The following is a 14,383-nucleotide window of genomic DNA, read 5'->3' on the forward strand; positions in this document are numbered from 1 at the left end:
TTAGGAAAAACTTTTTCATCAGGAGGGTGGTGAAGCACTGGAATGGGTTGCCTAGGGAGGTGGTGGAATCTCCTTCCTTAGAGGTTTTTAAGGTCAGGCTTGACAGAGCTCTGGCTGGGATGATTTAGTTGGGGTTGGTCCTACTTTGAGCAGGGGGTGGGACTAGATACCTCCTGAGGTCCCTTCCAACCCTGATATTCTATGATTCTATGATTCTGGATGGACCAGCCACCACGACATGCACTTTGCAAGCACACTATACAGTTGGCAAGGTCTCCTCCAGCGCTAGTGGACAGAGGCAGAAAAGGGAACAGAAAATCACTTCCCTTCTCCTGTGTGGATGTTCAACCCACTCTTGTGCCACCGTGGGTACAGAGCCTGACTTCCCCAAAGACACTCGCAATCCAATCTCTGCAGCAGCTGCTCTTACAGCCCTGCTCCCGATGGGGTGTGTGAGAGGAGAGGAGAACTGAGGGTAGGTCTACACGTCAATGGGAAGCCCAGGGCTGGCTCGTGGCAGCTGACTCAGGCTTGTGGGGCTGTTTCATTGCAGTAAAGATGTCTGGGACCCAGGTGGAGTCCAGGCTCTAGGATCCTGCAAGGTGGGATGGTTTCAGAGCTCAGGCTCCAGCCTGAGCCAAGATGTCTACACTGCAAATTTATAGCCCCACATTCTGAGCACCAGGAGCCCGAGTCAACTGGCATGGGTCAGCTGTGCTGTCTAGTGGCTGTGTAGACACATCGTGATCACGTAAGGCCCCTGCATGCTCACAAGCTCCTTGGAGCAGGGGTTGTTTTTCACTATGGGTTTGTGCAGCGCCCAGCAAAATGGGGCCCTGATCTAGGTTATGGCCTAGAGGTGCTACCATAATACAGATACACTGATATTCTTCTCAGTTTCCTGAGCCATCCAGTCACTCTGACAATGCGCTTTGCAAAGAATGAAACTCGTATGGAACTGAACTGGAAAAGGGAACCTATAGAAAATCAATACGGATGCTCAGCAGCAGAAGGGCCAGGTGAGTTGTAGCTGTGGTGTATTGAGACTGTATTAAAATGATAAGCTATTCCAGTGAGTGTCAGAGGCCTGGTCTACACTACACGTTTAAATCGATTTAAAGAGCGTTAAATCGATTTAACGCTGTACCCGTTCACACTACAACACCCTTTATATCAATATAAAGGGCTCTTTAAATCGATTTCTGTACTCCACCCTGACGAGAGGAGTAGCTCTAAATTCGATATTAACATATCGGATTACGGTTAGTGTGGACGGAAATCGACGTTATTGGCCTCCGGGCGGTATCCCACAGTGCACCACTGACCGCTCTGGACAGCAATCTGAACTCGGATGCAGCGGGCAGGTAAACAGGAAAAGCCCCGCGAACTTTTGAATTACATTTCCTGTTTGCCCAGCGTGGAGCTCTGATCAGCACGGGTGGCGATGCAGTCTCAAATCCAAAAAGAGCTCCAGCATGGACTGTACGGGAGATACTAGATCTGATCGCTGTATGGGGAGACAAATCTGTTGTATCAGAGCTCCGTTACAGAACACGAAATGCCAAAGCGTTTGAAAAAAAATCTCCAGGATACACAGCGCTGCGTGACAAGCGTAACGGGAAGCCAGAGACTCAAATGGACGCTCATGGATGGAGGGGGTACTGAGGACTCCAGCTATCCCACAGTCCACAGCAGTCTCTGAAAAGTATTTGCATTCTTGGCTGAGCTCCCAATGTCTGTAGGTTCAAACACAGTGTCTGGCGTGGTTCAGGGAACAGCTCCTCAGTTTCTTCCCCCCCCACCACCACGTGAAAGAAAAGGGAAAGAAATCATTTCTTGACTTCTTTCAATGTCACCCTATGTTTACTGAATGCTGCTGGTAGACGCGATGCTGCAGCAGTGAAGAGCAGTATCCGCTCCTCTCCCCCTCCCCGGTGGTAGACGGTACAATATGACTGATATCCGTCGTCGCCATCAGCCCGTGAGTGCTCCTGGCTGGCCTCAGGTGAGGCTGGCTGGGGGCGCCTGGGTAAAAATGGGAATGACTCCCAGTTATTCCCAGTAGATGATACAGAACGGCTGGTAAGCATCTTCATCATAGCAACTGGGGGCTGAGCTTCATCAGCCCCCTCCCTTTCCTGTGTAAAGAAAAGATTCTGTACTGCCTGGACTGTCATAGCCCCGGGAGGCTGCCTCCCCCTCATTTTATCTCACTAACAAGTCTCTGTTTCTTATTCCTGCATTCTTTATAACTTCATGACACAAATGGGGGGGGACACTGCCACGGTAGCCCAGGAAGGTTGGGGGAGGAGGGAAGCAACGGGTGGGGTTGTTGCAGGGGCACCCCCTGTGAATACTGACACGGAGCAGCTGTGCTCTGATACACTGGTCCTCTAATACACTTGCCCCTTATTCTAGGCAGGACTGACTCTATTTTTAGAAACCATAAGGGAGGGATTGACTCAGTCCCAAGTGAGTCAATCCCAATTTTGCTTTTGCGTTGCGCCCCCGGCCGATTTCAGCCAGGGGCACTCATGATAGCAGCGGACAGTACAGAGGGGGAGAGATAACCGTCATCTCATTGCCAGTTTTCTCCGGCAGTAGACGGTACAGAACGACCGGTAACCATCTCTGCTATCATTGCAAAAGCAAGTGAATGCTGCTGTGTAGCGCTGGAGTATCGCCTCTCTGTCCGCGGCATCCAGTACACATACGGTGCCGGAAAAAAAAAAAGCTGAACGGGCTCCATGGTTGCCGTGCTATGGCGTCTGCCAGGGCAATCCAGGGAAAAACGGCGCGAAAGGATTGTCAGCTGATGTTTTCCCGGAGGAAGGAATGACTGACGACATTTACCCAGAACCACCCACGACAATAATGATTCAACCCAGAATTCCAAGGGGCGGGGGAGACTGCGGGAACTATGGGATAGCTACGGAAGAGCTACCCACAATGCAATGCTTCAGAAATCGACGTTAGCCTCGGACCATGGACGCACAACGCCGAATTACTGTGCCTAGTGTGGCCGCATGAAATCGAATTTATAATATCAGTTTTATAAAACCGATTTTAGCTAATTCGATATTATCCCGTAGTGTAGACGTGGCCAGAGATTTTCATGATCTGTTTGCAAGGGGGCGCTGCATGGAGGCATGCAAGCTGAGTCTTCAACAAAGAGCCAGCTTAGAGCAAGGTGGGTGAATCCTGCCCTAGGGAGCAGCCTGCTTTGTCTCTATCTGGTTTTGGCTCTTGTGTGTTAAGGTTCTGGGTTTGAAGAACCAAAGTCATGTTACATCGCAAGCTTCCAGAAAGAGGATTTCCTGGTTTTAGATAACCTCTGTGTGTGTGTGTTCCGTGAACATAGTGACAAGGAATCCGCTGCACGCTGTCCACTCACCTGCACGATAGCTTTAGAGCCCACCACTTCCAGGACCTGCCCACTCCTGCTAGTGCCATTGGGGAGGGTGAAGTTGACAATCTCGGCATACTGGGCGAACTGCGCAGAGAGAAGCAAGGCTGGGGTTAATGTCTGAGCTGTCGCTGTTCTGTGGGAAGCAATCCTGCCCTGGCTGAATTTCACAACACAACCAGACTCCAGCCAGCTCCCCACATTGGTACAACTGTTGTGCAATGCCCGGCTCCTTCCCTAGCTCAGTGGGACTGTCAATGGGAGAGCCTGGGTCTTGGTGTAATCCCTTGGGCTGGCGCCCTCCGGACCCTGCTTCCAGCTGAACAATCGGAAATATATCTGTGTGCTCCTTTGGAAGCAGGAGCACTGCCTGGGTGCTCGCTGTCTTGGAGCACTGCCCTAGATGAGCGACCCATGCTGTGCTTACCTCCCATTCCTCATCCTACACTTTCATGGGGCTCCTCGGCTTCCCCCCACCCCTTCGTGCTCATTTTGTCCTGTTCTCTTTCCCTGCCCCTGACCAAACCTCCTGCACCACTCTGCCCTTTGCATCCTGCCCCTGCACTCCTGCCGTGCAGTGCCTAGGCCTGGAGCTCCCTCCTGCCCCGCCTGGACAAAGGTCTCTCTTCACTCTAATCCTTTCTTCACGCTCACACCTCGTTGTCATGGAGTCACCGGGCGATGCTCTGGAACTGCTCCCCACAAAGCCAGGCAGGACTTTGGGGAGCCTCCTCTCCCTCGGAGCAGACTTGTTCAGGGCAAGAAGCTCACACATCTTCACCTCCTGGGTCTATCCTTGGAGTATTCAGCATCCTCTGCCCCTCCGTTTGTGCTTCCCACAGCGAGCCCACCCAGGCGGGTCCTGGGGAAGCCACAGGGTTCTGCACCCCCACTTTGCAGTCAGACTCTTAGCCAGCAAAACAGAGGTTTATTTGATGACAGGAACAGGGTCTAAAACAGAGCTTGTAGATACAGTGAACCAGACCCCTCCGCCGGGTCCATTCTGGGGGCAGTGAGCCAGACCCCACGTCTGCACTTCACTCCTCATCCCCAGCCAGCTCCAGACTAACACCCCCTCCAGCCCCTCCTCTCTGCTCAGCCCCTTTCCGGCCAGGAGGTCACCTGATCCCTTTGTTCCAACCTTCAGTTGGCACCTTTGCAGAGGAGGGGCCCAGGCCATCAGTTGCTAGGAGACAGAGTGCCAGGCATTTAGGTGCACTGGCCCTTTGCTCTGCAGCAACCACACCCCCTTATCCCACCACCTAGATACTTAAGAACTGCCTAGGGGACACTGAGGCACCAACACAGTATTCAGAGCAAACATTAAGAACAGTCCCAGTTCGTCACACTCGTATTCATCACTTCTGTGGATAAGGCACCAGACTGGGATGCTGGAGATCTGGGGTCTATTCCCAGCTCTTCCACTGACCTACTGGGGGACCTTGGGCAAGTCCCTTCATGCCCCCATGCCTCAGCTTGCCCATCTGTAAAGTGGTGCTAACAACACTCCGATGTCTATTTAGAGCGTGAGCAGCCCTACCTAACTGGGGTACTGCAAGGATAAATTCATGTGCATTCGTGGGGGCGGGGCTCAGAACCTAGGGCGTAAGACATCCAAACAGCTAAAGGTAGCAGGGAAATTGGCTCAGAATCATAGTCTGCACTTGGGTACTTTGAAATGGACCTTCAGTCAATGCCAGGCTGGTGAAAACTGCCACATCTCTCCTTCGCCACAGAGCAGGGAGAGGATGGGGGCGGGTGCAAAGGGCAAGCTACTCCCCCACAAACACACTGCCCTGCACTCCCATAGCCCCCACTTTGAGCAAGGGAGTAATTCACCTTCTGGCTATAGCTACATCCCACGGACTAACCCCCATGTAGTTACAGCAGGGAGGAAGATGTACCATGGTCACTCTCTACTGGCCTGGCTTGGATTAGAACCAAGGCTCACGTCTACATAGCACATGAAGGCTGTAGTGCAGGTAGGCTTGACTCTAATGAACACAGGTAATGATCATAGCAGAGACGTGGCAGCTTGGACTTCAATATGGGCCAGCTGCCGCAGCACAAGGCTACTGGGGGCCTGGGGACGTACCCAGGTTGCTAGTCTGCTGCCGTATCTTCCCTACTGCTGTTACCCATGCTTAGGGTGACCAGACAGCAAATATGAAAAATCGGGACAGGGGTGGGACACCTATATAAGAAAAAGACCCCAAAATCAGGACTGTATCTATAAAATAGGGACATCTGGTCACCCTACTCATGCTAGCTAGATTAAAGCTAGCACAGATGGGCCTATATCCCATTATGGTGCCCCCCAGGCCCCCCATTGCTTCCTAAGCTCTGGGATTGGCCCTGTCCTTCCCTAAAGTTGCTGAATTGTGTACGTTCCAAAGGATGGGGATTTAGCCAAACCTCCAGCAGTCCTGTTCCACGCACCAGCCACTGGCCTGCTGGCTTAGCCTCAGCCAGGATGGTACATTTCCCCAGCCACTGGGCATCTACGCCTGTGAACTTTGGACTTTAAATCTCCAGTAAAAACCTTCTTTTAAAACAATCTAACACGTGGCCCAGCTCTTTAACTGATCTTATTCATTTCCATCCTGCACGTGTCAGAGTGAAAGATGCTATCTCCATGACTCACGATGCTGCAATTGATCAACAAAGCATTTATTTATTACCAGGCATAACCCTTCCTCTGGAGCCAGGGGCAGCTGCGTATGGAATGCAGCTTTCCTGGCTTCAGCACTGGCCACTTTTAACTCGAGAGCTGCCCTAATGCCACTGACAAGGGCCTGGATAGCAGGGTTACAATAACAGTGAACTCATTGAGACAGGGGAGTTCGACCCCTGGTCTCTAGGCAAGCACTGAGATTGGTGACAAACACAGAATGCTGAATGCCAAGCCCCATGCCCGAGCCGGAAGATCATGGCCCCCATAACTGAGCAGACCGTGAGCATACCGGGGCCTGCTGTGAGTGGACACACCACTCCAGCCCATCCGTGTCCACAGAGCTTTCAGCCAGGCTGAATCTGCCCTGAAAATGCAGGATGAGCACATCTGTGTCCACTAGAGGGTCTCTTTGTCAAACCAAGCAGCAGCATTTCCCCTGTCTACTAAAACCCCCCTGTAATAGGAGCTACACCCAACAGATCTAATCAGTTTGCACAAGGGATGGAACTGTCTCTGTGCACTGATGTCAATGGGGAGGAATTTCTTTCAAAGACCATGGTGACATGCCAGATTTTCTGGCGTTGGGGAAATACAGGCATTTTACATAATGGGTGCCACAGGTGGAGGAGAATACCTACGCACACAGTGAGAAAGCAATTCTATAAGAAAAGAAATCTAGCTGGCTTTGCAGGATAGCCGTTAGGGGGAACACCACCATTTACCTCTCTCCCTTCTGAAAACAGATCATTTATTCCTACCCTTTGTTTCCTATCTTTTAACCAATTACTGACTGATCCAAGAAGGCCAATGGCATATTGGGCTGCATTAGTAGGAGCGTTGCCAGCAGAGAGAGGGAAGTGATTATTCCCCTCTATTCAGCACTGGTGAGGCCACGCTCGGAGTATTGCGTCCAGTTTTGGGCCCCCCACTACAGAAAGGATGTGCTCAAATTGGACCGAGTCTAGCAGAGGGCAACGAAAATGATCAGAGGGCTGGGGCACATGACTTACGAGGAGGGGCTGAGGGAACTGGGATTGTTTAGTCTGCAGAAGAGAAGAGTGAAGGGGGGATTTGATAGCTGCTTTCAACTACCTGAAGGGGGGTTCCAAAGAGGATGGAGCTCGGCTGTTCTCAGTGGTACCAGATGACAGAACAAGGAGCAATGGTCTCAAGTTGCAGTGAGGGAGGTTTAGGTTGGATATTAGGAAACACTTTTTCACTAGGAGGGTGGTGAAGCACTGGAATGGGTTGCCTAGGGGAGGCGGTGGAATCTCCTTCCTTAGAGGTTTTTAAGGTCAGGCTTGACAGAGCTCTGGCTGGGATGATTTAGTTGGGGCTGGTCCTGCTTTGAGCAGGGGGTTGAACTAGATTAGTGGTTTTCAAACTGCAGGTCGCGACCCAGTACTGGATACAGTCAGGCACTGGGTCGTGGCAGCTCTGGTCAGCGCTGCCGTTAAAAGTCCCAGGCCGTTAAAAGTCCCGGCGGTGGTGCTGCCCAGCTAAGGCAGGCTAGTCCCTATCTGTTCTGACACCGCGCTGCGCCCCAAAAGTGGCCAGCAGCAGGTCCGGCTCCTAGGCGGGGGGAGGAGAGGGCAAGGTGCTCCGTGCGCTGCCCCTGCCCTGAGCACTGGCTTCACTAGGGGGGAGGTGTCTGCAGGTGGGGGTCGCGCAGAGCCACTTCCACACCTTTGCCTAGGAGCCGGGCCTGCTGCTGGCCACTTCTGGGGTGCAGTGCAGTCCATGGTGCCAGGACAGGCAGGAAGCCTGCCTTAGCACCCCCACTGCGCCGCAGACTGGGAGCCACCCAAGCTAACCCTGTGCCCCAACTTCATGTCCCAATCTCCTGTCCCAGCCCTGAGCCCCCTCCCAAACCCAGATCCCCTTCCTGCACCCTAAACTCCTCATTCTTGGCCCCACCCCTGAGCCTGCACCCCCAGCCCAGAGCCCGATCCCCCTCCCACGCTCCGCTGGGTGGGTGCCGTGTCTTTGCGGCAGTGAATGGCTCCTATGCGCTGAGCCAGGCACTGCCTGTGGGGGCCAGGAGAGAAGGAGCCTGTTGAGAAGACATCAGGGTGCAGCAAAGCTAATCCCAGCCCCCTTCCTCCTACCCCAGCCCCCGAGTGGGGGGCAGAGTTCGGGTGGCTTAGGGGTTGGGGAAACCTAGGGGGGAAGGGGTTCAGCTTGTGGGTGCCTCTCTCTGCCCCCGAGCCCTGGGCTGGGGGTTTCAGTCATTCCAAGATGGGCCAGTTCAGGGCCTTACTGGCATGGGGGGCACAGAGAGATGCCTCCCCTGGGTAATTCAAATACATCTCCTGCTCTCCCCACCCTCCGGCTTAGACTCGTATCATATAATATCAGGGTTGGAAGGGACCTCAGGAGGTCATCTAGTCCCACCCCCTGCTCAAAGCAGGACCAACCCCAACTAAATCATCCCAGTCAGGGCTTTGTCAAGCTTTGCCTTAAAAACCTCCACGGAACGAGATTCCAAGTGCATTTGCCTCAGGAGAAGATCAGGTTAAGCCAAGCTCAGCTTGGACATGACCCCCCAGGGGTGAACTAGCTCACGGACAGACCCTAAGCCCCTTAGGATCCTGCAGGTTTGTACACAACAGATCTCCCCAAAAACTCTCTCCTCACCTCAGCCGAGAGGAGACAACAAGCCCAGAGCGTTAAGTGCGCATGTAGTTAACGTGAAGCACATGACTTGGCACAATGCGCCGGCACAGCAGTGCTATTCCTATGGTACCACTAAGGAGGGACCAGATGGAGAAAATGGGGCCACTCATGGGAGAGGCGGGGGCCAAGGGGAGAGGGTTGTGTGTGAGCGAGAGGGAGAGCTCAAAGCAGAACGTGGGGAGAAAGCGTAAGGCTGACGCAGTGACATGCTGCCCAGTCGTTTGACATAGAATAAAGCACCAGGGAATGCATTTCGGTTACCTTCACATTGTCCAGCACCACCAGCGGCCCGTTGACTCCACACACCGTCTGGTACGCTGCAGAGCAAAGAGCATGGCATTAGAAACGGATTTGGAATAGGGCTGGTTCCCAGGATCAGGCAAGACAGGGATGGCCCCAGGGTCATCAAGGCAGCAGCCAGGCTATCGAAAGGTCATAGCTGTAAATCTTAGGACCTGCCAGAGTAGACTGAACCTTGGATCACTGGTCCAGTCTCCTGCCGCTGCCAGTCGCCAGCACCAGAAGCAGAGTGTAAGAACCCCACAGCAGGCAGCAGTGGGATAATCTGCCCCCTGTTAAGACCTCATCCTACTTCCTATGAAGAGTATTTACATTGTAGTAGTGCCTAGCAGCCCCAGACATGGGCTGGGACCACACTGCACTAGGGGCTGTACAAACACAGAAGAAAAAGACAGTCTCTGTTCCTCAAAGAACTGATAATGTAAATTAGAGATTAGTTAAACCCCTTAAATACGAGGGTTTTTGTCCCTTCCAAAATCTGGGTGAGTGTTAACTATGAAAACATTCTGGCTGTCTAGCTTCTAAGCCCTTAACTGCATCCAGTGGCAATGAGTTCCACAGGCGACTTACACACTGTGTGAAAAAATATTTCCTTTCATCAATTTTGAATCTACCATCTTTCAATTTCACTGAATGCCTCCTGGTCTTTGTGGTATGCAAATAAAAGCTCTTGATCTATCTTCTCTAGATGTTGATATTGTCTGGGGCACAGATGGGAGGGGAAGCAGTGGTTGCTGGGTCTTTGCAGCCTCAGAGCCGGCCAAAGGGGCCTCCTGTAGTCAGTGCAGCTGACACCCCCATCCCCAAGACAGGGTGGGAGATTCTTTAGCACTGCATGGGCCGAAAGATCTGAGCCAGAGTCCTAACTGCAGCGAGACGGCTTGCAGTCTCCTCCCTGAACCGCAGTGGGAGGGGCAGACGTACCATTTCTGGGGGTGCCCTCCCTTGAGATGTCATTGAAGTTCAAGAAAGAGGGGATCCTCTTGTCTGACTGTGTAACCCCAAGACCGGCTTCATGGCTAAATCCTAAAGCCAGGATTGGGTTCTAGGACCTGGAATTATATGCCTGCACATGGCCCACAGAGGTGCCGCAAACTCAGCATTCAGCCCACTGTGAAAAGGCTGGTCCACAACATGTGTAGGGAACTGATGTGTGTGTGGGTGAGAGAGAGAGAGATGGCAAACTGCCCTTTAGTGGATGGAATCAGAACTGGTCAGCTGCGTGTCATAGGCTCTGTACTGCCAGCGGAGGTTCTCCTTTAGCTCAAGCACGCAGGGGCCAGGCTTTTGGAGCAGAGATATTTATCCGCGTTACCACCACGAAGAGTCAGGTGGCTGCGGTGTGCAGTTTAGTGACACCTGTGACATTGCTAGTTGAGCAGGGATTTGTTACAGGAGGAGAGATGGCCGCTTTCCTTTGAAAATCCCCACGTTGGGTCTGTCACGCTGGACTCTGCTCTCCTTTTCCCCAGTGAATTAAAGCGAGCTCCAGAGAGCTCCTTCAGCAAAGAACTGCAGGGTGAGCCCATCCCCTTCCCCTAGCTCCATGCACCAAGCCCTCAGACCCAGAAATTCCTCCAGCAACGAGAGCAGCACTTGTGCTGATCTCTTCCTGAACGCGCTCTCTCCCCTGCCCCCCTCTCGCAGCGTCAGGTCCATTAGTTCTGACATGTATAGCCACCATTTCTGTAAAGGTCACCACCTGCCCACTAGGCCTTGCACATTTGGGAGCCCCAGGCCCAGGCTGCCCCGCGGCAAAAGTGGGGAGGGGGTATGTGGGGGGATGGGAGCCCCTATGTTGCTATTAGCCAGATTTCAGACCCCTTCACCCAAAAGGGGGCTGTTTCCTCTCCCACTGGCCAAACCAACCCCGGCTGTAACTGAAAATCCAGGCGCTGAACTCGCAAACGCTGCTGGAAGGGAAGAGAAGGCAAAACCTACCTCAGCCTCTCCCCCAAGCCCAGACGGTGGAGCTGCTTGGAGTGTAATTAACGAGGGCACACAGCCCCGCCCCCTGCCCCCGCCAGCTGCCTGGCTGCAGCCCCATGGCAGGGCTCTGGTGACATCATACACCGTGACAGTGGAGTGACTGTGCGACAAGTTAGTTTAGCACTTCAGAAATGTCACTGTGGTTTTGTCGGAAGCTGTGAAAAGCGGCTCTCGCTCTCAAAAAGAAATAGCACCTTCTTACTCAGCAGCTCCCTGGGCTCAGCGAAGCCAGATCCGCTGGCGCTTTGGCTGCTTGTTCCTCCTACTGGAGCTACCTTGGTTAAAGACAGAAGGAGCGGATTTGTGCATCACCAGCAAGGCTGTGTACCCAGCACCCACACCTGGGCAACCCCATGACAGCAAGTGGAGGTGCACAGATGGGGGCAGGAGAACAATGGGGCTGCACAGGATGGAGGGGTGTAGTTTAGCCTGTGGAAACTTTATTTCTGGCGGCAAGCTGGGAGATGGAATGACACCAGCTTGAATCTCAGATCCCAGGGGGCAACTTGTGGGTATGGCTGTTAGAAGAAAACCAAACGTTATTATTTGTATGACCACAGTGCCTGGAGCTGTAGTCATGGCCCAGGACCCCACTGCGCCAGGTGCTGTACAAATCCAGAAGAAAAAGATGGTCCCTGCCCCCATGAGCTAACAGGCTAAGTACAAGACAAGAGACAACAGATGGATGCAGACAGATGGAGGACTACACGTGAACCATGAGAATACCGGTTAGCATGCTAGGAAGAGCTCTGTGCAGCCCAGGCAGGGGGAAGGCTGCAGGGCCAGCTGTTAGAAAAAAAATCCATCTTTCTACTTGTAAATGAAACACGTGTGATCTGGCTTCACTGAGACAATCGGCACCCAGCCTCGCACTGCCATTTATACAGAGCAGACCCACCATTTCAAACGGGCGTAGTGCGGAGCCCAGGTGAGCCTCTAAAAAAGAGCCCAAAACCTAGCTCAGCAGTTGAAATTGGGTAGACAGGCTGCAAGGAGGTCAGTGGTTCTCTGCAAGGCCTTTGCCCCAGTTTTGTTTCCCAGGGGTTTATAGTCTCGGAGCTTCCCTGGGAATCTCAGGTTCTTTTGAACCCAAAGTTCTGGATGCAGCTCAGCCCAAAGGACTGAGGAAGTCACAAGCCTCCCAAGATTTTGGCTGGAGATGGCCCCAGACTGTCACTCCAGAGCTCTGGGAAAGTTCAGGTCCGGATCCTATCTTTGCACCTGGCCTCTCTAATGCAACGGGCCAGGACAGATCCCCTGATCCAGACACACCTGGATTGGGAAGGAGGTTGGCTCTGAAGCTGAGCTTTGTGCCTTGGTTCCCTCTGTAGTTTGGATGGTCTATGATTCCATTTGTGCCTCTACCACAGACTTCCTGTGTGACCTCGGGCATGTCACTAGATCATGCTGTGCCTCAGTTTCCCCACCTGTAAAATGGGGATAATAATCCTTCCTTTTTCCCACCTTGTCTGTTCAGGCTGCAAGAGCTTTAGGCCAAGGACTGTCTCTTGCGATGTACAGTACCTAGCATATTGGAGCCTCTAGGTGCTAAAGTAACATTCCCATAGAGCAGTGCTCTCCATTTCTCTGTACTGCTGCCCTCACTTCCCATGGTGTAAATCGGTCGTAACTCTGCTGACGCCAGTAGAGTCACAGCCAGCCATAAAGCTGGTGTGAAAGGTGTCAGACTCCAGGGTACTTTCTAGCCCAGTCCTGAGCAGCAAGCAATGGCAAAGCGATTAAAAAACCTGCTCCTGAATAATCTACACCTTGCACCACTGGGCTCTTCGCTGCCTTCCATGTTAGGGTATCGAGGAGCCTGAATCCAGAGGTTGTAGGGTTTTGGTTGCCTGACTGATTGTGGAGCCGCTGCTGCCTTGTAGCAGACCACGGGCTCACCGGCATAGCACCTCCTGCTGGTCGCCTTGGGAATTAGCTCAACTCCAGTTCCAGAGCACCCTCTGCTGGCCAGTGGCTCATCTGCCTCAGGCCCTGTGTCCCTCCCTGACCCCAGGGCCCCTTTGCCCCATAACAGTCCCCTTGCTCTAGGCCTCCCCTCCCAGGGGAACCCCCAACCTTCTAAACTCCCCTTGCCTCAGTGGCTACTGCCAGTCACCATCTAGCCCCCCTCTCCCTGGGGCAGACGTCAGTCTGTAACGGCCACTCATCACTGGCAAGGGGGTTGGACCAGCTGCCTTTGCCTAACCCCAGGCTGCACCTCTGTAGCCCCAGTACCTTCGTAGGCCTTCGACAAGGCCTCAGCCTGGGGTTCTACCAGGCTGGAGCTCCCCAGCTCCTCCTGTTCTTCCCCAGCACTGCTCCACTTCAGGTACCCTGTGGTCCCAAGCAGCTAGGCCCTTCCCACCACAGGGCTGGAGTGAGACTCTCCTCAGCTCCTGGCCCCTCTGCCCTCTTATCAGGGCCAGCTAGGCCCTGATTGAGCTGGCCACACGTGTGGCCAGCTACTCCCTCAGCTGCTCTCACTGCTTTTCCCAGGCAGCCCTCTCCGGGGCTGCTTTTAACCCTTGTTCTAATGGAGTGGGGCAGCTGTCCCACTACATGCCTCCATACTGGGAAACTTGCTCTTGCAGGCAGGGAGAGCGCACCCTTTGACCTCAGCCTTGATGTCTCCACCTCGAAAGATGCAGTTTTCAGAAGCTGGTTACCTGTGCAGGTGGCATCACCGGCAGCTCTGCAGGTGGCAGCCCATCCAGTGTCTGGCATGGCAGGAATATTGGTTTGCCAGACTCAGTCTGACCATGTGCTCGGCTACCCGACCTTCTGCCTTACCACAACAGCTCAATGGCCCAAGTACTCTGGTGCTCCCTTCCCTGCCTTATCACATCAAACCATTTTCTCCTCTAGTCTGGTCTCCTGTTGCAGTATATACGGATAGAGCAGCATGTCTTTAAATAGCTTGCGAGCCCTCTACTGGCTCTCACTGCGGGGTACACATTTTAGAAAGCAGCCAGAACTGCAGTGTCTCTGTGTACCTGGGCCTTCCCTGTGGTGTAAGTGCAGCAGACATGGCTCTCTGGACCCCACCATGCTTACATTAGTGGTAGCGCTCTGTAAAGAGCAAAAGACACAACGCTGGTCTTGTGAACTGCAGCACGTGAGTCTTCAGAGGGCACCTGCCCTCCCATAATGTATTAACAGCTCAGTGTGATGCCCTATGAGAGGTGGGAAATGTAGGAGGTTGGCTCCCAACCAGAAGCACCAGGGTTAATCGTCCTTGAGATGCATTTGCCCTAACTTCTGAGCTCAGTGGAGCTGCTTAGTTCATACATCTTTACATTGCCCCATTTGAAACCCACCCACTGGACTGCTTGGATGAC

General features: G+C 53.2%; 1 protein-coding gene across 1 annotated transcript in view; it reads right to left on the minus strand.

The window, feature by feature from the left end:
* The window catches only part of ATP6V1B1 (ATPase H+ transporting V1 subunit B1), a 78,836-nt gene that overhangs the window by 37,308 nt on the left and 27,145 nt on the right, over nucleotides 1-14,383 (minus strand). Inside the window, exons 2-3 of the mRNA XM_032762442.2 lie at nucleotides 9,018-9,073; nucleotides 3,395-3,493 (exon numbers count right to left, since the gene is read on the minus strand). Coding sequence (XP_032618333.1) covers nucleotides 3,395-3,493; nucleotides 9,018-9,073 — 155 coding nt within the window. The remainder of the gene's footprint in view (nucleotides 1-3,394; nucleotides 3,494-9,017; nucleotides 9,074-14,383) is intronic.

The sequence above is a fragment of the Chelonoidis abingdonii genome, chromosome 5 (assembly GCF_003597395.2).
Source record: "Chelonoidis abingdonii isolate Lonesome George chromosome 5, CheloAbing_2.0, whole genome shotgun sequence".
NCBI lineage: Eukaryota > Metazoa > Chordata > Testudines > Testudinidae > Chelonoidis > Chelonoidis abingdonii.